Source organism: Seriola lalandi, unplaced genomic scaffold (assembly GCF_002814215.2).
Source record: "Seriola lalandi dorsalis isolate HSWRI2012SDOR001 ecotype SW California unplaced genomic scaffold, Sedor1 jcf7180002053712, whole genome shotgun sequence".
NCBI classification, from domain to species: domain Eukaryota; kingdom Metazoa; phylum Chordata; class Actinopteri; order Carangiformes; family Carangidae; genus Seriola; species Seriola lalandi.
This window is the reverse complement of record NW_019524265.1, coordinates 245,339-271,477: the sequence shown is the minus strand read 5'-3', so window position 1 is coordinate 271,477 and position 26,139 is coordinate 245,339. Positions and strand designations below refer to the sequence as shown.

General features: G+C 40.8%; 2 protein-coding genes across 4 annotated transcripts in view; one reads left to right on the top strand and one right to left on the bottom strand.

The window, feature by feature from the left end:
- Positions 1-13,546, top strand: part of nhsb (Nance-Horan syndrome b (congenital cataracts and dental anomalies)) — a 50,719-nt gene extending 37,173 nt beyond the window's left edge. The window contains exons 2-12 of the mRNA XM_087172764.1: positions 2,282-2,434; positions 2,528-2,664; positions 2,977-3,024; positions 3,278-3,322; positions 3,427-3,471; positions 4,106-4,298; positions 4,588-4,719; positions 4,869-5,021; positions 5,355-8,537; positions 8,785-8,908; positions 9,094-13,546. Of these exons, the coding sequence (XP_087028890.1) occupies positions 2,282-2,434; positions 2,528-2,664; positions 2,977-3,024; positions 3,278-3,322; positions 3,427-3,471; positions 4,106-4,298; positions 4,588-4,719; positions 4,869-5,021; positions 5,355-8,537; positions 8,785-8,908; positions 9,094-9,724 (4,844 nt within the window). The 3' untranslated portion in view covers positions 9,725-13,546. The remainder of the gene's footprint in view (positions 1-2,281; positions 2,435-2,527; positions 2,665-2,976; positions 3,025-3,277; positions 3,323-3,426; positions 3,472-4,105; positions 4,299-4,587; positions 4,720-4,868; positions 5,022-5,354; positions 8,538-8,784; positions 8,909-9,093) is intronic.
- Positions 13,547-17,003: 3,457 nt separating this feature from the next.
- scml2 (Scm polycomb group protein like 2) overlaps positions 17,004-26,139 on the bottom strand; it is a 27,434-nt gene continuing 18,298 nt past the window's right edge. For 2 of the 3 annotated variants that reach the window (XM_087172762.1, XM_023401688.2), the window contains exons 8-14: positions 22,555-22,883; positions 22,114-22,243; positions 21,770-21,976; positions 20,744-20,917; positions 20,083-20,298; positions 19,400-19,551; positions 17,004-19,137 (exon numbers count right to left, since the gene is read on the bottom strand). In XM_087172762.1, the coding sequence (XP_087028888.1) occupies positions 19,012-19,137; positions 19,400-19,551; positions 20,083-20,298; positions 20,744-20,917; positions 21,770-21,976; positions 22,114-22,243; positions 22,555-22,883 (1,334 nt within the window). In that variant the 3' untranslated portion in view covers positions 17,004-19,011. The remainder of the gene's footprint in view (positions 19,138-19,399; positions 19,552-20,082; positions 20,299-20,743; positions 20,918-21,769; positions 21,977-22,113; positions 22,244-22,554; positions 22,884-26,139) is intronic. The other variant, XM_087172763.1, reaches the window with a different exon arrangement.

The following is a 26,139-nucleotide window of genomic DNA, read 5'->3' as shown; positions in this document are numbered from 1 at the left end:
TAACTGTGTCACAACAACTAGGTCAGCACCCTTTTACAGACTGTTCTCAGTGAAACACCTTTGTTCCAATACTCCACTTCTCTGTCCTTATTTTCTTTCACTGTATTGAGGGAAATTACTACTCACATCCAGGAATGATAACGTAGCAAGGCATGATTGTTTTTGCAGATTTTGCAGATCTGTCAGTTTAATGAGAAAACAACTACAACAAAGGCTCTCCCAGAATTTACTTTAACATCCCATCAATCCAGCTTTTCGAGAAAGTGATAAACACCTTTATGGAAAAATTATTCTTAAAACGTCTCAATTTGTCTTAAAATCAAGTCGCTATTTTACTACAATTCAAACAAATTTCATCTGCCAAGTGAGTTTGTATAGCTGCAGAGTCCTTTGGTTGTATTCAATAATTATTACCTTCATGAATGTTAAAGACACAAAATGTGATATGCAAAACAAGAAAATAACTTTATCTGTGTGACAGCATTTAGAGCAGAGAGCTGTGTAATATTTAGGGTGAATAAGCTGTCCCTCTGTGCTTCTTTAACCTTGCAGTTTAAATCGGCCGAATGCTGCTGATTCGAGCTCGCTGATTTAATTGCATCCTAATACGAGCCTTGATGAGCAATGAAAGGTTGCCTGGCTACAGATGTACAGTGTGGCTTTCAAGGACACAATTGCATTTTGAATTCGGAGTTAAAAGAGGAGAAATAGGATTCATAATAAAGGCTAAAGGGGCTGTGAGAGCAGATAAGAGAGATGGATAATCACAGTTCTCTCTCTTTGATAATCAACCGTTCAAATCTTTGGAAATGAAAGTTATAGATTCTCAGTTGTACATCATTCATGATAGTAGGGTTTTTGTGTTGTATGATAATAATAAATTGTGGCAATGATGGCAATAAACATGCAGGACCGTGAGAAATTTACAGTGGTCTGCTGGTGTGTGCAGAGTTGCAGGAGTGAGGTGGGTTTAGCTGCCACCTGCTGGCAGGTCATCGCCTTGTCTTGTGTTTTAATGTACAACCCAGAAAGACTGAGGATTGTGACATTCTTTACATCAAGGTTTCTAAATAGATTTGTGCATATTAACTTATAACATTATTTATCTTTATTTTGTGTATTTTATTCATATGTTGCCTGGCTTTAATGTGTGGCCTCTGACTGTTGGTGGTTAATTGTAAAACCTGGCCTGGATCTCAGCTCACTGCAGTTTTCTTTCAGTGCTATTTTCTCTCTGATGCTGGTGGAGTAGGCACCGTCATACAAATGTCCTATCTTAAGACCCATATCATTAAAGCGACAATAACATGTTAACGTATTATTTTAACGTATTATTTTACTGTACTCGTACTGTAATTTTATATATATATATATATATGTGTGTGTGTGTGTGTGTGTGTGTGTTATAAGTATGTTAATGATTCGTGGTAATTTGATTAATTGTAGTTTAATTGAATCTACCACTACAGCACTATATGAACAAAAGGCCTTGAGGTGGAAACTGCATCACTGCTCTCATCACACTCAAACTGTGTCACTGTCTTGTAGAGGGCTCCTATGTCAAAATGTAGTTTTAACACTTCTATTGTTTAAGATGTAACTGTGTCTTGCGTTGAATCAAACTAGCTGACATTCAGTGTACCTATAGGGGCAGGTATTGTTACAACACATGGGTACGACACATGGGCTCTGGTAAAGATATAAATTGCCATGTGTAATATGCTGTGTGCTCTTTATACTTGAGTTCTTGAAGGCAACAGACTATGTATAGGATAAAAAGAAAGCAAGAGGAATGGGGGTCAGCTCTAGCCCACTGCTCATTTTTTTCCCACAGGTTTGCTACATGGTCATATGACCTATAAGGTCAAAACTTAAACACACACAAAGGTTTTGAAGTCTGGAAGTTTTGCAAGCTCCTCTATCTATTGATGCAAGTTTTAATCAGCAACATCTGGCTCAGTTAAACACCCATGAAGAGAGAAAGAAAAGCATGCTTTACTGTTCATATACACACAAGAAAACACTTTTCCTTAAATCAGATAATCAAGACAAAAAAATTACCCATAAGCCAGTTACCAACTATACAGAACCACACAGGTCTTAAAATAGGCCATAGTCCAAGATAGTCTAGATATACATACACACATTTTGGTCAAAACTATTAAAAAAAATTGTAAAACAACTCATCAACAACTTTGTTTATGTGCAGACCAGTTTGTTATCTCTTTTATGCTCATCACAGAGATTCCCTTTAACATCGTCTCTCTTCTCTCTTTCTTAGCGGTGTCAAACCTGGATATAGAGAGTAAGCTGTCAGTTCACTATCAAGCTCCATGGCACCAGCAGCACAATGTGTTTCATCCTTGTACCCGATCACCATGTCTAGAGGAGCTGCACAGAAACGCTCAACTGAGTCTCAGAGCCCTGCACCGAGGTGAGAGAGGCTGATCCCGTCTGCACAGTTGCATTATACTGAGAACAAATTGCATAGTTTGTTAGTTTTCATGTGTGTGTTTGGATTTCACAGACGAACAACAGCGCCAGCGGTCCACAAGTCGGGAGAGAAACAGGGTGACAATCTCTATCTCAGTGGCGCCCCCAATGCCCACCTTCCCCTCGCCACACACCATTCGCCGGCAACAGAGGAGTCGCCTGGCACGAGCTGTAAGGACAACACACTGTTCACAAGTGAAAATATATCTCACCAACCAACCAGGGGGCAGTTATCCAATAATGGTTTTGTTTTTTTTTAAATCGCACAAACTAAATGAATGACTGGAGACTTGAATGTTGAAAGAGGTATGGGACAGGGAGGAAGACATGAAGGTCACATTCAGAAGAACATCAGGGAAACACATTTTTTCCTATTCATTTTTCTTAATTGAATATTTTTTGTGCTTTTTGACAACTTTTATTCCTATTAAATATGTGTTACAATAAACTGACACAATATCTCATTCTGATGTTGCCATGCAGCAAGAGAGAGCAGAGAGGGAGCGAGAGTTAGACTATCAACCCAGGAAGGTAAAACAGAAATTTGTCTGTGTATCTGTTAATGTCTAACATGTAGGTGCTTGCTGTAAGATGTGTGTTTTTTCCACTTGTGTGTACAGTTCCTGTTGTGTGTCTGGGGTTTCATGACACATAAGACTACAGTACATTAGATTCCAATTTAAATTTTTTTCACTTTTATCATGTGGTTGTATTGGTACTTTTTACTGTATATCAGTATATAACTAACTTTACCGTCATTTCTCTCTGTCTGAATCTTCTGCAGGAGAGGACCATGAGAGAAACAGAGATCCAGACCATACAGCGAAAAGTACGAAAATTTACTGACACACGGTCAGAAAAATACAAAAATGTTATCTTAACTGTGTTGCACACAATAATTGTTTGTATGTGTGTGTTTTCCTGATGCCACAGGAGAGGCCAGGGAGAGAAGCAGATATTCCAACGATCCAAAGAAAGGTAAGGAAGATGCTTGAATAGCAAACTGTCAGCTAAACCTTAAGCTAAAATTTAGTTATTAAAAAGACATTGTCAATAAGGAAAGATTTGAAAAAAAAGTATCCACACATGTAATTTTAACAAAAAACAAATGAGGTTTTAGGCTATAAGGTGAACAATAGGACAATGTGAGATTTTTTAACTGTTCGAGAGAGGAAATTGAATAAATTAAACATTACATTGTCTGTCTCATTCATCCCTCACCTTTTGACTTTCCTTTAATCTTTTTATTTAAAGTCTTTTGGATTATTTATGTCATGTCATCTGTTCTTTTGTTTTTTTGTCGTATTTTATGTTCATAGTTTGAGTGCTTTTACTCACTTCACCCAATTGAAAGTTGCATCTTCATCCCATGGAGTAGAAAGGTATCAAGCAATTGTGTTGTTTTAACTTTCTGTTTAACCTATAATCACTTAAATGTTCAGTAGCTCATTTTGTATTTGCTTGTTGATTACTTCACTCCTAGTGGCTATTTCATGCTACACATCGGCATTGTAAATAATTACTTTTAGTCTGTCCAACCAAGTAACTTATACTAAAACTGTGCGGAGCATCAGAACCCAGCTTATGTAATGTTGCTCCTTGCTTCTTCCAGGCTACCACGACAGGGGAAGGCGAAGGTGGTGAGGTCTTGGGAGGCCACAGAGCCAAGGCCTCAGCCTCCAATGCCTCCTCAACCCAGGATAAACAGACAAACTGGTCAAAGGAAAACCTCCCACCATCAGATCAGAAGACAACTGCCGATTCTCACGCCATCTCCTCCTGTATCATCCCCATCAACGTCACAGGTAAGAAAAAGAGGAAGAACATGAAAATTGAAAAAGAGCTAGGTTAGCCCTGGTGAGGATCAAACCAGGAATCTTTTAACTGTGAAGCAACTGTGCTAACAATTGACCAAACAGCAATCAAACACAGACTGCTTGTATAAAAACTATGAATCATTACCACAAAACTATGAGGGAATGAGCAATAAGATGATAAGACTATTAGAAATAAACAATATAGTGTGCAGTGTTAACCTCTATTGTACTAAAATTCTATATCAAATATGGCTTATAGCCTCTGCTGTTATTGCAGGAGTTGGGTTTGACAGGGAAGCAAGTGCTCGTTGCTCTCTAGTCCATTCTCAGTCGGTTCTTCAGAGGAGAAGGAAGCTGAGGAGGAGGAAGACTATCACAGGAATACCCAAAAGAGTACATCAGGACATGGGTATGTTAACGAGCACATCTGCTTATTGACAGAAAAATTTGTGTATGAGTCTTAATTTTGTAGCTTTTCCTCATATTTCCCTTATATCCTCTGAAGAAATGGTTTGTATATGATATGACATGTAACATGCTTTGTCTTTTTGCATCCAGACTCAGATGAATCACCCGTAGCAAGAGAGCGCACAGTGATCGTCCATGCCAACCCGCACCAACTCTCTCTCTGTCAGGAAGATCTCTCGATCAGTGGTCGCCTCCATCACACTCGGGACTCTGGCTGCCAGACAGATGATTTCCTTATAGCATGTAGGTTTCTGAGTTCTTTATTGGTGTTCTTTTTTTCATCTTTCAGGCATCTTTTAGGAGTTTGTTTAACTTCCTGCTAAATGACAAATGTTTGCAATGGAAATGTTTATTGCAATGATGTGTAGCTGCCATTGCTAAGTTTGAACAGGACAACCATCTAAAAGCTGCCAATATTATCAAACTAGTATACTTTCATCCTCAAACGAGATCCATCAAACACGAATTCAATTTATTTATGGTAACTTGGTATAGTCCATATGGGCAACATCCACATGAATTAAAAAATGCCTCTTTCTGTTCTCCTCTCTCTCTCTTCTGTCCTTACATCTTCAGGTACAGCTGCTCCCTCCAGAAGGCGCATCAGAGCTCAACGTGGCCATCAGGGAATCCCTGCATCTCTGTCCCATTCAACAGGCAACATTTCTTCCCTGGGTGACCAGTCAGACTCCACATATACCAGTGCTGCAGCCCACGGTGGACGCTTGCGCTCTCGTAGCCTCCCGCGAGAGGGTGGACGTCTGATGGACAGTGACGAGGATGACGATGACAATTATGATGACGATGATGAAGATGAGGAGTTGTCACCATATGAAGCAGAGGACTTTATTCCACCTGGCCCTAGTCCAAGAATGAAGATGATGATGATGAAGGATGAAGAGGAGAGCACAGATGACCAGGCAGCTCCTGAACCACTGCAACTTGGAAGCCTAAAAAGGTTACAGCGATCTGGGGATAGAGACAGAGGGGGTGGAGGAGGAGGGAGCCCAGAGCATAGCTGGATGGAGAGAGGCCGTTCTCGCTTGCCCCGCAAAGCTGACATGGGCAGTTGTGAGATCTCATCAAGTTCAGATACTTTTAGTAGCCCTATTCACTCGGTGTCTACAACAGGAGTCCTAGGCAGCCATGTGGACCACAAGGAGGACCACCAGTCATCAAGTGGGAACTGGAGTGGTTCCAGCTCCACCTGTCCCTCTCAGACATCTGAAACTATCCCCCCGCCCTCTTCTCCACCACTGACAGGCTCATCCCACTGCGACTCAGAGCTGTCACTCAACACTGTGCCCAATGCCATGGATGAGGGATTTTCCCTGGATCCCTCATACCACTCTGACCTCAGACCCCAGGGCCAGGGCCACAGGTCAAGCTCGTTCACATCCTCAGCCACAGACCAGCTGGACGATGCAGGGGTCAGTACGGCCAGTGAGGGGGAGTGGACATACCCTCCAGACCAAGACCAGACTGATCCAGACCAAGACCCTGACCAGACCCAAAACCTGAGCCAGAGCCATGGGTTAGCCCAGGAGTACAGCTCCAAACAAGGTCTAGAAGACCAAACATGTTTTAGTGACAATAAGACCAGCAACACTGAAAAAGAGCCTGGCTCTCATTACCCATCTGATACAGAGGGTTTCTACTCCTCTTCTGTGCATTTTGGGGAGTGTAATCAGAGTTACAGAGGATACATGTATAACTATGCAGACCCAGGACCTGACTGTAGTCAATCCAACACTGTGGCAGCACCACTATCCCATGGAGTTTACCCCCAGCCCACAACTGACTTCCGAGCAGGTACTATGACCCTGGGGAGGGCCTGTCGTCCACTGAGGAAACCGAAAGTCAAACCTCCACCACCCAAACGGACTTCGTCACTGAAGGAGACCAGTAGTAGTGTTGATGTTGGAACGGACACACAGGCAGATCAGGATCAACCAAAGACGGTTAGTGAACAAGAGCTTACCTTGTCTTCCACAGATATGAAACTGGAACTGGAGCTTGAACTTGGAGGTGCTCCAGAACCACTACAAACATCTTGTCTAGTGGCAGAGCCTTTGGGAAGTTGGGGAATGGGACTGGGTGAAACCGTGGACATAGTAGAGCCCATGTCCTTTAGCTCAGCAGATACACACTCATTTAAGGATGAAGGTGCTGTGCAATCTGACTATGCAGACCTGTGGCTTCACAACACTGAGCTGAAGTCCAACAATGGTGAGTACACATCTATGTCCAACTCAAGCACAGCCACAGGAACTACTGTCATGGAGTGTATCAAGTCACCAGACAGCTCTTCCTCCTCCACAGAAACCCAAACCCAGGCCCATGCCCAGGCTTCAGAGACCAGGGCAACTAGTCCACCTCTCCCACCTGGAGACTTCAAACTTGGGTCCCCTGAGAAGTTGGCCGGCCTGGCATCACCATCAAGTGGCTATTCCAGCCAATCTGAGACTCCAACATCAACCTTGCCTTCATCTTCAGCAGCGTTCTTCCCAGGACCTCTGTCTCCCTCAACTGGCAAGAGAAAGCCCAAAGTGCCCGAGAGGAAGTCTTCTCTCTCTTCCCTGCAGCACTTCCCCAGAGATGGAGTTTCCATTTCCTCTGGCTATAAGAGAGACCCAGACTTCCCACCTCCACCATCTCAACTTGATCTCAATGTTCTTCATGGTGGCTATGTCAGACACACGCTATCTCATCGGACGCACCACATGCACACGCTCCACCACAGCAAACACAGAGTTGCAAATGTTTTAACCACTGGAACAAAATTGTTGGCCCCTGAGACTACAAGTACCAACCCCCCACCAAGTTCAAGTTCTGCTTCAATAATTCCCAGCTCCAATCTTTTGGCGATAACTCCATCTGCTCTTCGTTCAGTGCAGCTCCATTCTGTTAGCCAATCTACAGATAGTGCTACCACTACAGACCAGGAAACAGCAAGTGGACTAGAGACCGCTACAAGACCCAAATGTCCTAGTAGTTCTACACTTGCCCCACCACCTATTAGCACTAGGCCTCTCCCTCCTCGTAGACCACCTCCCAGACCCCCAGCTCATGACCATACCTCATCCCCTGAACACTCGCAACCACCTCCACCTGGCCGGCACCCTGATGGGCCTCCATCCTATGAAAGCCTGCTGCTCAGACAGGACCGCTATGGACCTGGAACCTTCTGGGCTATGACAGCCTTCAGAGCCCGGATGGACCCATCATCAGAACTCTCTGAGGATAGCTCACCTTTGCATCGGCCTGTGCCACGTGCTCCCCACCCTTCGCCTGTGGATCTACACACACATATCCACTCACACACAGAGTTCAGAGGGCTCACACATTCAACTCATGCACACTCTGAATTTAGGGTTTTGGGGGAGCGCTCGTTCTCCCAGGATGATGATGACGATGAAGACGACGAGGAAGAAGAGGAAGAGCAGGTGAAAGAGCCACAGAGGGCTGCATGTTCCAGAGGAGGCATGAGATCGGACCACCCTCCACCCCCAGCGTATGAGTTTGCTGGGGGATCCCACTCAGACTCAGGGCCCTGGGCTAGTCCAGTCAAAGTGCCTGGTACCACAATGGAGACATCGCATCCTTACCTAATCAGCGATGCAAGGAAAGGAGGACAAGTCGAGCAGGAAGATGAGGAGGAAGTGACATCAGGTGCTACCAGAAGTGCCCATCAGCAGCAGCCACAGGAGAGCAAAGATGACTCCACCACTCCTGACACAGAGGATTACTTCAGTAAAGGTAGGCTTTCAAACCAATTCAACTAGCAGAAGTAGTACTTTTGTAAAAATGATTGAAAAGACCAAAATAACATGCCATTAATTTATGTAAAAAAAAAAAGCAAATAGCTGCAACAATAGCTGGTTAATCATGTAGTAACCTTTAATCATAAATGAAAAGGAAGGTTTAAAGGATGGTTATTTCACCAACTGTATACCAAATGATCAGACAACCAGATGACATGTGATAGGGATTTTGTGTACTGCAGATTCCACGCCCAGTGATAACTCCCTCTCCCCTCTGACGGATGACACCAAAGTGGATGATGACATTATTATCACGTCACCCAATAAGACCCGTACAACTGAGGACCTGTTTGCCATGATACACAGGTGCTGTAAATTTTGCATTGTTGTTCAATCTGTTTGACTCTATCTTCAGTGTCTATGTACTGCATGCAATGTATAGTTATTTGTCAGGTTTTGATTATAAACCAGCTGCTATTTTGTCTATCCCTGTACCTTATCATCCACTGTCTGAGTATTAATTAGGACTATACTATGATTTCCTCATTCAGATCCAAAAGAAAGGTCCTGGGCCGTAAAGATTCTGGAGACTTAAATGTGAAGTCTCGTCTCTGCCCTACAGCAGTGACCGCTGGCAATGTCGCCACGGTCATAATCCCGCCAGCCCCTCCTCTCAACATCCCAGCCACCTTAGCCAATGCTGCTGGCTCACAACGAGCCCCTGTGCCAATCTACCGCAGCGCCAAGAAATCCACCACATCCAATGAGGAATTCAAACTCCTGCTGCTGAAGAAAGGTAGCAGGTCTGATTCCAGCTACCGCATGTCAGCCACAGAGATTCTGAAGAGCCCTATCACCCCTAAAATCCCAGGGGAGTCCCTTCAGGAGGGGCCCATCAGGCAAGCTGAGGAGCTACCCTCGACACTCCAAGAGCCCCCCATTTCTAGCCTGGACCCAATCCAGATACCAGGCCTTTTTCCCAGGGCCAACTCTGAGAGTTTCACACCCAAAACCCTGCCTATGTCAGCTGCATCTCGTCAGGGACGTTCTCGGATCCCCCCTGTAGCCAACAGCAGTCGCTATAGTACACGAAGCCGCCTCTACACAGCCCCCATGCAAGCCATTTCTGAAGGGGAGACAGAGAATTCAGATGGGAGCCCCCATGATGACAGATCATCCTAAAACCACCCAATGAGAGATGTCCTCTATTCTTAGCTGTGTCCTATATTTGAAGTGACCCCTACTACTTTTCTAATCTTGGATAGGTGTGTCATCAAGGCCAATAGTGTAATTCTTGCGACACACAAAATCTGAACATTAAAAAAAAAAAAAAAAAACTAACTAACTGAATTTTAGCATTTGCTAAAATGCACAGTTTTGGATCTATCGTTCAATTTAGGGGTGTCACACTGAGTGTTGTGAGATACTGAATCACAAAGGGATGATTATGAGAACTTTGAAGATTTATCTAAATACTGTATTATCAAAAGAATAGCTCCCTCATAATTAAAAGAGCAAGACTTAAGACCTATTTTGATTGACTTTGTCTTTTTAAAAACAAAAACAAAAACATTAAAAAAAACAGTACAAAATGTTTGGTAAATAATGATAAATGATAAGAAAAGAAATTTTGTGGAATATGGACAATGTGCGTGTGCATGAACAAGCACATGCAACATCCACTGATATTTCTACTTCTTGTGTTTTGAATGGTGTGGGTGCGTGTGTGTCACTGAGGAACTGCTTTCTTATCAAAATTAAAAATTCTTATGAAATTTAATATTCTTTGAACTTTTGGTGCCCAAAGCATCGGCCTGAATTCCCAGAGTCCATACTCAATATTCCTGCCAACAAGCAAGAGTTGTTTCGTTGTGAAAGTTACTAACAACATCTCAACACAGCACCAACTTATCTATTATAGTTCCATCTGCAGACCTGGCATAGAGAGTATATCACACAGAGCCAATCATATATTTCTTCACATAAATTATATCCAAAAAGATAACATGATGCATGTATTTTTGTAAAATTGCGCCACAGAACATGATGATAAAGTTTCACCATGTTGCATGACCCTATATGGAAACATCCCCTGGATCCTGGTTTCTGTCGACATTTTTGTGGTTCCTTTGTATTATAAGAATAAATAATCTTTCACTGCGAAAGATTTTAGTGACATTTGTACCACATTTCCAGTGATCTAAATTGATTTGTCTTGGATTTGAGTGTCTAACAACAAGGAGCAAGGGCTTGCGCCTAGATGGGGCCCATTTCTCAAAGATACCGGCTAATTTTGGACAATCGCACAGTGGCCTTTCTCTACTAGAGGTGGTTGTAAGCAGGGCATTTATAAGTCTCGGCACATATGCATGGACTTGTGCCATGTTCCACCAGAATTCAATCACATACTTATTTGAATCCAACCTTGACATCTAGTATGTTTAGACTGATTAAAGCTTTTCCAGCTACCGGCCAGTCTTGATGTGCTGACTTGAAGTGGAAAAGGTGCATTTCAAAGCAGTTTTAATGATACCATTGAGTGCAGACGGTGAAAATGCTTTAGAAGGTCCTCAATCGGTTTGACTAGAGGTGAATTTGGAAATGTTTCCATGAACCAACCTCGCTTTTGCACTTGATGATTCAAGAATATTCCTTGAAAAGAAAATATATCTTATAATGAAATTGCATATGTATATTTGTACTGAATATAAAAAGTCATATCTATATAAAACAACAAGCAGAAATTTTATAGGGAATTCAACTTGAGTGTAGCAAAGAAGAACAGGTTTCACTGACATCACACATGAATCTTAACAATGAACACTGTTCTCCTCTCCTTGTTGCCTCTCCTTCATTTGCACTGACCCAGTAGCATTAGACAGGTGAAAGCTCAACCCAGTGGCTGGTGTATGCCATTTTGTCTTACCCTCCTCTAACTTTATCACAAAATCTGAGAGAGAGGCGGCAACAGGAGGACTACATACCACCAATATTTAAAAGTCAGCAATGCATCCACTGCATTGCTCCAGCCTTTTCTATCCAACACCGGAGTTAGAGTATGCTGTAAAATCTTTCATCCTTCCAATAAATATTACACATGTATAGTATCGAGTGTGTTACAGAAGCAAAATATCATCAGTGGAAAGTTTGAACTCTCACCTGTCTACCACAGCAAACGCAACACATATACTTATTACATTCAGAGACCGTACTTCAATAGAAACCATTCACTGTATTCTGTGAATACCTCAGCAAGCATATTACTGTTTTATTGTAAATGCTATAGATAGATAGATAGATAGATAGATAGATAGATAGATAGATAGATAGATAGATAGATAGATAGATAGATAACAAAAACACAACTGTTTGATACTCAGCGAATCTGAATTGCAGAACTGACACTGTGTAAGATGGAGAGAGTACAAAGCTGTGAACTGATTATAAGAATTTTACATTCATCATACCCATATTGCTGAAGCGCACTTGTTCCTACTCATTGTTTTATTTGTTGTGTTTTCTATCGCATGCAATAAGTAACGAAAAAAAGAAGAAAAGGATACCACCATATCATTATTTTTATCTGAGGGATGTCTCCATACCACGAGAAAAGATTTTGTATTTTCCATTCAAATGTCAAGTTCAATAGTGTGTTGTATAGATGTACAAACTGTCTGGCTAATTCTGTTCTGTATAGTCGTGATCACAAACAGGGGTTTATCTTGTACTGTATATCTACTCACTGGACAATCATACGTATAAGAGACTGTAAAGAAAATGATATTGAATCTGTCAGGAGGGAGAATCTGAACACTTTTGGTGCTGGGTCCTAGTCTTGCTGGAGCTGTGGAAGTTTGGGAATGACAGAAATATTTTCAAGGAGAAACTACTGATTCAGTTTAACGTGCATATCCGGACAAGCAGTTTTGGATAAAATGTACGAAAAAAAAAACAAAAACAAAAAAAAACACAGAAATGGAAAAAAATATCCATTCATAGACCCAAAAACTAGTTTAATCTGGTCAGAAAGTCATTGTCTTTATTTTTGACTCGTAACAGATTTTTTTTTTTAATCCCACAAAACATTATTACTGAATAACTAAAATAAACAAATCTGTAGAGTTGATGCAGTATTATATGAAAAGTGGAAAAATGCAATGTGACTCTGTGAAATGCCATTTAAAGTTTAAAAACAAAATATTTAACAATTAGTTTAGTGTGATTTTTCCGTACTGTACCTGTGCTGGCAGTGATGCTATAGAGGTATCTAAAGACTGTTTCCTTTAGTTGTAAAAGCAGTGGACAGATGATTGATTGACACAATGTGATTAGAAAGAGAAACTGTGGTTGCCATGCAAACTCTAGTTTAACACTCCTTTAGCCCTCTTAAAGCTCAGTCCTCAACAGCTTGGGAATATAACAAAACAAGAATCTATAACCTTGAGATAGATATAGATTCTTTTGTTTCCGTTTTCCAATGTCTGCACACAATTTTGCCCTAAAGGGAAGTGTGACAACAACCACTTGATATTTTTTTCAAGGGTGTACAGTATGGAATAACACTAAACTTGACTTGACTTTAAAATATGTACCAGAGAACAGAAAAAATACAGATGTTGAAGACAAAGTGTAACTACTTAAAAGAAGCTCCATGTTTAAAAGTAGCTAGGACTTAACAGATTTGAATCACTTTTGTATTTTTGTATAAACCTGTAAATAAGTTTTTAAAGAAAAAAATCTTGCAAAGTCTTTCTTTTGTAAAATAAACCAATAAAAGATTAAAAACAAAAAAGTTTTTTTTTTCAAAGTTTACATGATTATTTCCAAGCCTTTGTATATTTTGGAGCTGTGCAACACCTTCAGTCTTGTATTTATTTTTTGGGGGGGTTACAACATTGTGAAAATTCCATTATTCTATATCTAATTCATTTTAACAGCTCATCAGGCTGCTTAGTAACTGTGCATAGAAAAAAAGCCAATAAATGTGATTGCATTGAAACAGAAGGCCTTTTGTGTGACACTTCCTTTCCTCCCCATCAGAACCAAGTGCACTGAGAAGATCTCTCCACTAGGTGGCAATGTTTTAATGTCAGCTAGTTTCAGTCTCTACAGTATTGCTCCTTGAACCGCCTGAATTTGAAGCTGCTGGCCAGATTCTTAAAAAAATGTTACTTCTAAACAAGGCGGTAGATTTGAGTCAAGTAGTCAGAATAAGAGAAAACCCAAGACTTAACTGCTCTGAAACTTAACTTACTCTCTAAAAACTTAAAATATGATTTTGTTCTCAATTTTGGATCTGGTAAAGTTGCAGAGAAAAAAAACACATCTTGGCACTACAGTCTCAGTCTATGGTCTCAACTGTGCAAAAATCTCTATTGACAGGGCTCAAGGTTCAAATGCAAATTCCTTTTAATGGAAATCGGAGACCATACACGACTTGCAAACATCTTAACTCAAGGTCCACATACTAGCTTTTTCCACAGCTTTCAACTACAGCTTGCGGCCTTCTTTCAGTCACTGAAGTTTCATACTAGTTGATGTTACGGCAGCTTGGGTCCATATTTATCATACGTTTACGAATTACATTTAAAAAAGCTTAAAGTACCAACTTTACAGATAAAAAGGTTCTTGTCTGAGTTAGCTGAGCTCATACTTACAGCAAAGTGTAAAAGTAACTTTTAAGACGAACTATCAGGTGATCACATAATTGATCACATGGCTGCGCAAAGAGGAAATAGACAATCAGTTATAGATTGACCATACATCTGGAATATTGTTTATTTAAAAAAAAAAAAAAACTTACTATTTATTCTTTGGTATGTTATTCTGCTAGAATATATAAAATAAGAATTTCTTAAAAAGTTAATTTTACTTGTGTGAAATCTTTAAATATAATTAACATGGAAAATTAACAGCAATCTAATATATTTACAATTTATGAATATATGAGTAGGGATGAAATAACTTATTGATATGTAAACAAAAAAACCTTAAACATTTAGACTTAAATAACGTTATGTCATGTTAAAAGATGTGAACTTTTACCAGACACAGTAAGTTTAATGGATTCAGTGAGTTATGCTGTGGATTTAAGCGCCTATTATAACCTATGTTTATTTACATTTTGTAAAATCAAGTATGCCGAATTAAGTATTAGCAGCCCCTGCTTGCTATGTATCATTGGATGTACAGACGACTACCAATGAATTATTCTGATACTGAAGAAAACTTAAAAACGTGATGAGTCCCTGCCAAGTTCTGTGGTGACAAGGAGTGGCTTTTTGGATAATTACTAATCGGTTTAATTAACGTTTATTTGTTACGGACATCGAATGACAGTGACATATTCGGGAAGTGTAAGTCATACATGAATCTAAAAATATGTGTATCAGTCCAGTGTGTTCATATTTGTCTGAGTCATGATTGATTTTTGTCACGTGTTGCGATGGTCGAGCACGAGGGGTTTTCAAGTTGCCTACCTTAATTGCCTCCATGTCACCGTCGCTGCTGCTGCTGCTGGTGGTGTGGATCAACGGCCGAACAACAACAACAACAATACGTCCGGTTGTTTTTACAACACCTGCACGCACCTGTCACTTTCACCTCACACAGAGTCTTTGTCTCATGTAGAAGCTCAAACAACCCACCCAAACTAATTTTACCCGACCATTTCTTTCAAAGTGGCCCACACACACACACACACACACACCGACCGGACCCAACTTCGCGCTAAAGACTTGAGGTGTCCCCTCATATCTAACTCGATTGTTTCATTAAACAATGACATTAGTTCCTAGATTGACGTAAACGTCACAACATAAAGATTTTATGAGTTAATGATCACGTCAGCAAAATGATACAATACCAGCCGTTGTGGAAAGTAACTAAATACATTTATTCAAGTACTTTTCTTAAGTTCAATTTCAGGGGAACTTGTAGCTACTTTACTTAAGTTTTTTTTTTTCTCTATCTTTTTTCTGCAACTTTAAGGCCCATAGGTTACTCCTCTACATTCATTTGATAGAATTATCAAATAAATTATAAGGTAGCCTGTTGTTGCTGGTTAAGATAAAACTTTATTGATCTTCAGGGAGAGAAATCAGACGCTACCAATTCAAAATTACCCCCATTTTATTAGATGCAACATTAAAAGGATGTTTGATCAATGAATCAATAATTACAGTATAATCCAAAAATATAATATACATTTATTCTGAAATGGGTCATTCTGCACACTGACTACTTTCTCTTTTTTACTTTGAGTATATTTTGATGTTTAGACTTGTATACTTTAATTTAAGTAATATTTTCATAAAATTTTACTTAAGTAGATTTTTGTTACATTGTTGTTGTTGTATATGTTGTTTATATGGGGTATTTCTATTTTTACTGAAGTAAAAGATCTGTCATAGCCAACTTATGATCTCTCTAATTATGATGCAGATTTAGCTTTAGTGAATGCTCTTTTATTGAGAAGTGTTTTTTATTCTGACTTTTATTACACAGTTGATATTTATTTTTCAGGGTCTACTAAAATGCTCTCTTAATGCAGTAATTTCATTTTAACTGGTTTGTTTTAAATAAATTAGGGATGGCCCAGAGCCCCACAGTGGGAAGCTGGCTGTGTCCTTAACATTGTTTTTCACATAAATACTTGTGAACATCTGGTGGGGTAATAGAGCTGCTTCACAACATATTCCTGAAGAATCTGCCAGCGGAGCCATAATGAGCCCGTTTATTCTGAGTGCTGCTGGTGAGCTATTTGAACTGGCTGATCTTTTGAACAATGATTCCTTTTGGACTGTCACTTTCCTTAAATAAGACATCTATGATCCTCTGACCCCCTACCCCCATTATCCCCCCACAGAGTGATACACACACACACACACACACACACACACACACACACACACATACACACACCAAAACTAAACATACATTAAATTCTGCTTGTGCTTTTTTTTTTTGCATTCATGTATTAACTGCTTTAAGCCCTTATACCATCCTATCTTTGTTTTCTCTCTTTGTACCCCAATTATGTTTTCACTGTAGGAATCCATTCAAATGACTTGGTCAGTGGTTCACAACACGGGGGCCGGAACCCCATAAGGGGTCACAAGAAAATGCTGAGGGGTCAGGAGATGATTAACAAGACATGGGAGCAGAAAAATCCTTTTATGCTACCAACATGCAGTTCTATTGTTTTTTCTGACTTCCTTTTAAACTTATCTTTTTTTCTCATGAATTATTGGAAAAGTTTCCCTCTTCTAGTCTCTCAGAATAAAACAAGAATAAATAAACTACTTTGTCAATTTGGTCATAAACATATGCACCAACCACTATGATCGGTTACAAGTATGTTCCTTTGTTTTAAGGGGTAACATCAAAAAGGTGGGGAGCCACTTAAAAAGCTTGTAGTATCTACCATGTAGGCCTGGTGCTGATGTCTCAAACATTAAAATGATGTAAACAAATGTTTAATTGTGTGAATGCATATCAAACATTTTTAACAAACATTTTTTGTTGAACTTACAGTAAAAAGTTGTATATATATACACATGAAATGCTGTGGATCGATAGATGACAAGGCATAAAAATATACATAATTGATTATTGTGCAGTCCCTCTATGTTGTAGTAATGCACACAAAATGCTAATGATGTAAAACATAATCTAAGAAAAAACCCCCACTAAAACCTGAGTTTCACATTAAAGCAAGATGGTTTCAAGTATCAACTTGTTACCACTACAGGAGAGCAACAGTGTGAAATGCAGCTACAACAGACATGATTTGGTTTGAAAATGGTTCTGAAATGTTCAGAAAATTAGTAATTCTGCCATCGAGAACAGATTAACACTTGAATAATTGTGAATAATTACTCGGACACAACATCGTCCTGTAAGTAGTTATTTGATGGTGCACACAAAAACTATTTCAGGCAGAAAAAATTTGATTACATTTACGCTTGATACAGGTTGATACACTTTGAAACAGTACAAAATGATATCAAAAAACAACCTTTTGGCTTGACTTTATACAAAACAGTTTCTCCCCCATTTACTCTTTCAGGAGCACTTGAACTCTCTGTACAGCACTCAAACTTGACAGTTAATGACCTTACTTTTATTTTAATGTCAAAACACTTACAGTATTCCAGTCATTGTACGTGTACGTCTCGCGTGTGTGCGCGAGGTCTGTCAGAGCATAATACAATCATGTAGCCACATCATTGCTCGAGCTGAAACCGTCCAGCTCGAATGTCTTCCATCACACGAAACAGACACAAAGAAAAGAGAGAAAACTCTTCAGTAACTGATTCTCTACATCTGCGGCCTGCGCTGCAGAATCGCAACTGATGAAAGTCGTGATTCTACTTTCTTCCAAAGTAAGATATCCACCATTTAAATAAAAGTGGTGCCCACTCTGCCAAAGTTAATTTATGATCTTTGTCAGTAACAAGTGAATTGATTGACGACATGAATCATTTATGCGATGACTGACTCCAGGGAACATGACGTCTTCTCCAACATTTTCAAATGACACCCTTCAACACTCCTCATTCACATAACTGAGCATTCCTGCTGTTGAGTACCTGTCAGTAATAATGCTTACGACTGCATACATTCACTGGCTTGTATTTGACAGCCTGTAACAGACGCAGTCATTCAGAAACTTTTATTGCATTGTTAGAAACGACGCAGTGAGACGTTCACTGCCAGTACCTGAACTAACTTTCCCGAACATGAGTGCAGAGCATCCTGAAATTCTGACCAGGGAAAAAATACTTAACAGCCAAACATCTGAGGAGACAAAACCTACAGTGTATTTGTGTGTTTTAAAACTGGCAATGTAGAGGTAACTTAAATGATAAATTATGGCCTCCAGTTCATAATAAGGCAAAAAAAAAAAGAATACTAACATGAACAAAAATCATCTGCTCAGATATCTGATGCTACTTAGACATATGGAAATTATGAATTCATGTACTGTGTTTCTGTTTTTATGTAAAAGGAAACTGTGGTCTGTTAATTAAAAATAAAAGTGTCCAGCTCAGGGCTGTTGCAAATACTTTTCTCATCTCTTATTTTTTAAATTCATGGTTTATACTTAATGCAGAATTTCTTTCCCAAGATCTGAGGTCTAAATGCTGTTTCAAAGGCTTCTGCTTTCTCCACACTGTCAAACTCTGAGGAAAATGCTGAAATCTTTATCGATGTATCTATTTGTCGGCCTTAAAGTATTCAAATCAGCTTATAAAATACCCACCATGTGTTTAAGTTACGTTTGCAACTCCCTGCAGGTAGATAAAATCCCCAAATTCACTCAAAGTACAGAGGACACAAGCTCGTTGTCCTCTGTGGTGGCTACGACACCGGCTAAGGTGGATTTACACTGCACCTACATCCCTGTAGAATAACACGAGTTTGTATGTGTTTGGTTGCCAGTGAGAAAAGAGCGTCTTTATCCTCTATTGTTTGGTCTGTTTCAGCTTCTCGATGTGATGACAGAGTTTGAGCGCCGGGCCAAGCTTCAGTCCCATGTACTTCATGATGACGTCGCTGCGCAGCAGCATCAGAGCCTTGCCGTCGATCTCCTGTAAAGAAAGGAGCACGCTGTCAGCAGGGGAACTCATCATGAGCACTTCCTCTCACTGTATTTCCATCAAAATGACATGACTTGATTAAGGTGTTGAATGGTGGGAATTAGAGTCTGATTTTCCTTGAGTATAAAGGGTAAAAGCTCAGGAAGAGGTTATTTAACCAAGCTACTGCTTGATACAACACAATGGGTGAAAACCAGTGTAGCTGACCATTAAACAAAACGAAGAAGAAAACTCATATAAATGAAATACTCACATGTTTTCTGAACAGTTCGACGTGTGGGCCGAGAGTTTGGGGATCAGCCTCTTGGACAAACCGTATGACATCGTCAACTGACCAGGAAGAAGCATCATTCCCTGAACCTTCCTTGTCCTGTTTCAAGTGATCTGGGCCTGTTGTTGAGCTAGCTGTTTCAGGGTGGGAGGGCAAGAGAAAGGAAAGTCCAATCAAACTCATACCTAATACCTTTATCAAATACTTCACCATCTGCTCATGATTTTATTTATCAGTCTTACAGTCGGGTGTTAATAAGACCATGGGTCACAAATGCTTGAAATTTGTGAAATTTAGGCCATCCTCCAAAATGACACTGTGTCGTGTGGAGAAAAAAAAAGTTGAATCTGGTTCAGCTACAACACTGTGCGTTGTCATCATCATTTACCACGAGGCCCTGTTGCTTTCTGCAGTTTACCTAGAAACTCACTGCCGCCATGGTGACCCCCACAGGAACTCTGCATTTTATCAGTGTTCAAGGCAGAATTTCTGGTTCGTATTTTCTCCTTGCCGGCTAACCAGAACATTATGGAGACTTCTTTGCATGTTTCATTCAGTCACACTCACATTTGGCCCCATACAGCAGCTCTCAACACACGCCCATGTCACATGCCCCATTCTACCCTGGTGACTGAGTGTGTATGTGTGTGTGTATTTAATCCTACCCTCCACTCGTCTGTGTGTACACATTGGACCAAGTTCAGCCGGGTTGGAGCTGACGCGTCGTAGGGGTGGCGGTGTGTGTGTGTGTCCAGGATAATATGGCCGCTCCTTCTTTGTTGCCCTGTAGTCTGATGCGGTGTGAATGGAGCGGGTGCTGGGAGCGGGATCCTTTGTGGAATCGTCAGTGGACAGGCCATTCTCAGTGTGGGACGGCGGTTCTGTTTCAAGAAAGGGCGAGAGCGTAATTAACATATTGTGAACACAAACAGAAAACAGAAAAACTGCTGTACTGTACTGGACCATACACAACTACTGTCAGTTTAGCACATATGCAAGGGTCAGTCCGTTTTTCTTTTGTATCTAATGGATGTACAGTACAGTCAGTCGTCATGTCTCCCATTCTATAATTAGTTAAAGCTAAATCTAAGAAATTAAAAGCTGAGATTGTCTTTCACTCAACTTCCATCTTTTGACTTTGGAGAAGAGGTAATATTATTTGTTTAATGATGCTATTCCTCATAGCAAGTAGGCCTTAAGCTTTTTTTCTGTTAGTACGAAACAAAAGGCAGAACTATTGGGGGCAGTTTGGACCTAGAAGACAACACAAATAGGACAAAGGAGTTTACAGTAAGCTTCCTCCATCCACACATTTGCCACTCTGACCTGACTTGGTCTTGTTGTAGAAGCGTGTGTTGATGTTGTAGGGGCTGAAGGGCTGTGAGCTGAATAGACTGTCACTCTCCAGATGTTGGCACATGTTCTCCAGGAACCGCAGCACAGAGGAGGCACTGGAGGCGGAGGGCAGCTTCACATAGCGGATACCATGCTCTGACCGCACTAGGGGGCAGAACATAAACTGCTTTTAGTCTGTGTGCTGCATGTACACACACCTGCACACACACGCACACACACACACACACACACACACACACACACACACACACACACACAGACACAGACACACACAGTATGAATTTACAGCTAAAGAAAAACAGCAGATGGTTCAGGGTTAGCACCCTCCCTTTATAAGCGCGCACATACACACACACACACACACACACACACACACACACAGATTTTTCACCCAATCCCACACTGCACTACACCCTCCTACCCAAGCCAAGCCTGCACAAATCCACAAATTAAACCCCCCTCCCTACCCAACCTCACCCACAGCCTTCCCAATCTGGCCCCCCAAGGGAGACCCAATCCCAGAATCCCAAACCAGGTTAGACGCACATGTCACTTTTGATTACAGAAACAGTGCTCACATCAGCTGCCGCCACAGGCACTCTTTTATTCCTCCTCTCTTTCTGTTCACACACCCACACACACACACACACACACACACACACACACACACACACACACACACACACACACACACACAACATTCATGACCCATGAGTGTGAGCTTAAACCAATTTCACCTGGCTGATTGCCTATCCAGGTTATATGGAGTTAGGAATACATTAGAATTTATCCACCGGTGCTCATTAAAAGTGACTTTTAAAGGAATAGTTCAACATTTTGGGAACTACACTTATTTGCTTACTTGCCAAGAGTTAGATGTCGGTATGGCAAATATGAAGCTTCTACCAGCAGTAGGTTCGCTTAGTTTAGCATTGAGACTGGAAATGGGGGGGGGGGGTTATAAACAGCTAGCATGGCTCTGTTTATTGCATTTACCTCTGATGACCTCTCCACCTGTGTGGGACTGGCTCTGCAGGAACGACAGCAGCACAGACGGCTGGTACGTACAGTCCACGCAGGCCTGAACAGCTTGCTGAAGCACAGCGTTGACTGGAGCTGGGCCGAAGTGATCCGGGAGCTGCTGCACTAGTTTTCGGTCTAGATTCGGGCCATAGTCACCGTGCTTGTTCACATAGACACAAACTGGGATGTCACAAAGAGAAGGAAACATCAGCAAAGAACAAAGACAACTAGACTTTTTTCAAAACAATAAAATAAGTTGAGTTGCTTCAGCACATACTGTATATATATATAAGTGTACATCCAAGCATCCAGTTTACCTGTGCAAACTACATTTGAGCTGTTGCTATGGTTGTTGTCCACTGAGACATGGCTGGAGCTCAGTCTGGTCTCTGGAGGCGGAGCTGTAACTGATGATGACCCCAGGGACTGCACCACCCGAGGCTTCTTCTGAGGCAAAAAACAAACAAACCCTATCTTTTTAACTCTCCATAACCTACAGAGGCTGTTAGTTAATGATTTATTAAGAGGTGTGTCGTAAATCTTTCACGACTACACATCAACTGCACAGCAGCACACACAGCAGTGCATTTTTACCACGCATAAACATGCACAAAAACTCCTCCCTTCTTTCCTCAAATAGTCCACCTCTGACCTTGTCTCCTCTTTATCAAAACCATTTCTGCCATTATACATAAAACATAAAATGGCAGGGTCACTGGCCCACAGCATAACAGATTACAACTCTTGTGACATCTCACCTTATTCCTCGGCTTGGGTCCTCTCTTCCTGTGTGGTCTGGGGGCCAGTTGAGCCTCAGAGCTAGTTCTGGCAGGGCTCTGTGACGCTCCATTTACTGCTGCTGCCGCCGCTGCCGCCGCAGCCGCCTCAGCCGCTGCCTTCAACAAAGCAATAGTCTGGGATTTGGGACGACGACCTCGGACACCCTTGCGGACGGGGAGGGGTGGCAAGGGGTTGGGCAGTCGGTACGAGGTCTGCATGGAGGAGGTGGAGTTGGATGAGGAGCGACGTGTAGTGAGGGAGGCTGAGGTGGAGGAAACGGGGGCAAGGAGCGCACCAGGGAGGGTAACTGGAAAAATAGGGTGTGGGTTAGACAGAAAGGGAGAAAGACAGAAAGGCAGAGATGAATAATATATTGTTATTCCTCTTGCAAGATGTCCCTGCACTGAAGATGATAAGAGAGAATGATAATATGGCAGTAATTTGGCCATTGAAAGTGTGATATATATTTGAATGTAAATAAATTGTAAAACTGCAGCACAAAATGTCATCCTGTAAACAAACATGCACACAAACAAGATCTTAATTATATTTGGCCTCCATTCATACACAGAGGCTCCAAACAAAGACATTAGAATCAACAGGCATAGTTTGTACCACACACTTCAAAACCACCTTAAGGACAGTACTTTGTTTTGTCCAGTTTTGCCAAAAATGGTGAATATACATTTAGGAGAGAAAACAAAACGCAGAGGAAACATGACTAACCGAGTGGTCCTGCAGAGGAGATTTGTTTTTGATTTCGAGATTGGCAGGTCCTTTGTATTGAGCCCCTCCCTTCACTGAAATCAGAGTCAGAAGTCAGGAGCCCCCAGAGACGTGCGTGTTAGACGATTCATCGAACCAGCAATATAACAAATATAGTGATTATGGTGATCGGATTTAAACTCTTCTCCATTAACAGCACCAGATATTGGATTCTCGGGGCCGATGCCAACGGGATATTAAAAAAAAATCTGTCAACAGTATTTCAGCAAATACTCCCTTTTGAAACATAAACATTTACCATAACATAATATCCTTTGAATTTAGTTATTAAAGAGCTGTGAACTAGGTGTGTTATGACTGGATGGGGAAACAATAACATCAAGTATAAATGTAAAACCTATACTGAGCTTTAATAAACGTTAGATGAAGAAATGTTTGGTTTATACAGCCTGTTTATGGTGATTGACGGTGGAAACTGACAATATATTTTTATCATACTGATATAATAAAATAGCTCAAATCTAGCCAATCAAACTGTATGGGCTCTGGTTCTGTGCTGAGCTACAACCTGCTGATAATATCAGCTGGTTAAAATCCTGGAACATCCTGGTGGCTTGTGCGTTCTTAAACATTGATCAAAATGTCCCAGGTTCAAGTCTAGCTGGAGACCTTTGCTGCAAACTATCCCTCCTTTTGTTCCCCTTGTTTCCCTGCTTCTGCTTCACTATCCAAATAAAAGAAAAAATGCCCCAAACCAATCTAGCAGGCTACTTGAAGGTACTCTGTTGATTACAGATAACCTCCAACTTAAAGACTCCACTCAGGGAATTAATACTATTAAACGTCAATCAGCTTAAGTGTTAAAATATAAAGAAAGTGAGAATTAAGTGTGAAAAAAAAAGCAATCACCACTTTTAGGAAGAAAAACAAAAAACACAAAGCCGTGGCACTGCCTCCCCGCTTCTGTCTTCATTATCCTGCGCGTGACTGTGTGTGATATGATCACATAATCATCATAGGGTATGTGTGGAAGACAGAGAGCAAAAATGAGAGAGTAAGAAAGAAAGGGCGGAAAAGAGAAAGATAAGCATCTCCTCTTTCAATACAAACATATTGTCTGGTGAGAGCAGGGGCCTCAGAGTGCATATGGAAACTCTCAAGGGGCTGAGGCTTTCATTAGAGCCTCCTTCACTGAGGCGATATAGAGCGGCTATGGAAGGTTTACAGTATTCTCTGAGGGCCAGCCGGGGCACCCTGAAAGCTGCTTAATTGGGAAATGAGTGAAAGTGGGCGTAGAATAGAGCAGTGTTTTGTTTCAGAAGGTGAGAGTTCATTTGCTCACCAGGAGCGGTCGCACAAAGCGCACAGAGGAACAGCGACACCAACCTGCACGCACAGTGGCCCGCTTATTCACACTGAGCTAGCAGCCATAAGCCCTACAAAGAAGATCAAAATTTGCTTTGCAGGGTACCAATCAGTATCAGTGGGTTTTAATTCACCGTAGGAAATCTGAGTCAGGGGCCTTCTTTGATCTTTGCCTGATGTAAAACAGAAAATATAATCCATTCACATTATGCGACAGCCACCAAAGCAACATGTACCATTTTTACACTACTGATTAATGTCATATTCTACGATGTACTAGTTTATCATCAAATTTTGCTTTTTTTTTTTAAACTAATCACCTCTGCATTTCAACTTCAACTTTCAAAGAGAATCTGCTTATAAAGTCATTTCATTCCACACTGTCTGAAAGTATCACATATATTCGGTATAAGCTTGTTCAAGCTCTTCATTTAAGCTGTATGATGTTTACACTGAGTGAAATATATAATCCCAGAATGCTGTGTTTCTTGTGGTTGACCCACTTCATCAAATGGAAATATTCAAAATGTCTTGTGCATCATTTTATACACTACTTCCCCAAAAATTTAGTATCCATGGAAACTTTCTCCACATGCGTTTAAATTAAAACCCAGCGGGTCTGAACAATGTTTGGCTGCACAGACTTAATGATTGAGCTGCAGATGGGAGGCTGCTTGTAAAAGGGTTAATGACCAAACCAGTAGCAACATTCTGCTGCAATTTTAGCTCCTTCACTGCAAATCATGTTTATTTTACATTTTTGTTGACCACTTTTTAAATGCATGATATTAGTGCTGCAAATAACTCTCATTATCAATGAATCCACCATTTACTTTCCCAATTAACTACTGGGCCAATAAAAGGTTAGAAAAAAACTTAGTTTCTTAGAGCCCAAAGTTACTTTTCCAAATATCTTGTTTTTTCCAAACAGCACTCCAAAAAAATCAAAAATGAATCACTTAAAAATCACATCAAATAGAGAAAAGCAGCAAATCTTCACATTTGAAAAGCTAAAACCAGCAAACATCTGGTATTTTTCTCAAAAAATGAGTTTACAATTAATTATCAAAACACAGCAAAATGGTTTGCATGGTGGTTAGATTTTATGTAAAATGTGATTTGTTGAAAATTGACTAAAACGTGCAAAACCATTAAAGTAAACACATCTGTAAAAATCAAGCCACAATAATTAGTCCTAAAAAAAACGTCATCTTTAGCATGCATACAGTGCAACAAAACAAAGACATATGGTACTGATCATGACTATATAATTCCAACTCGACCCATTGACCTGTGAAAGCCGCAGCCTGAGGAAACGTGCATGTGCGTGGATGTGAGTGTGTGTGTTTGTCTTCTGCGCGCATGAGAACAGGGTCGTTGAGAAGTGTGTCTGCTGTCTGGGGGGCGTGGGGGGAGGGGCACCCCAGAGTTGCCTCTCATCTAATTACACCCCCCCCCCCCCCCCCCCACCC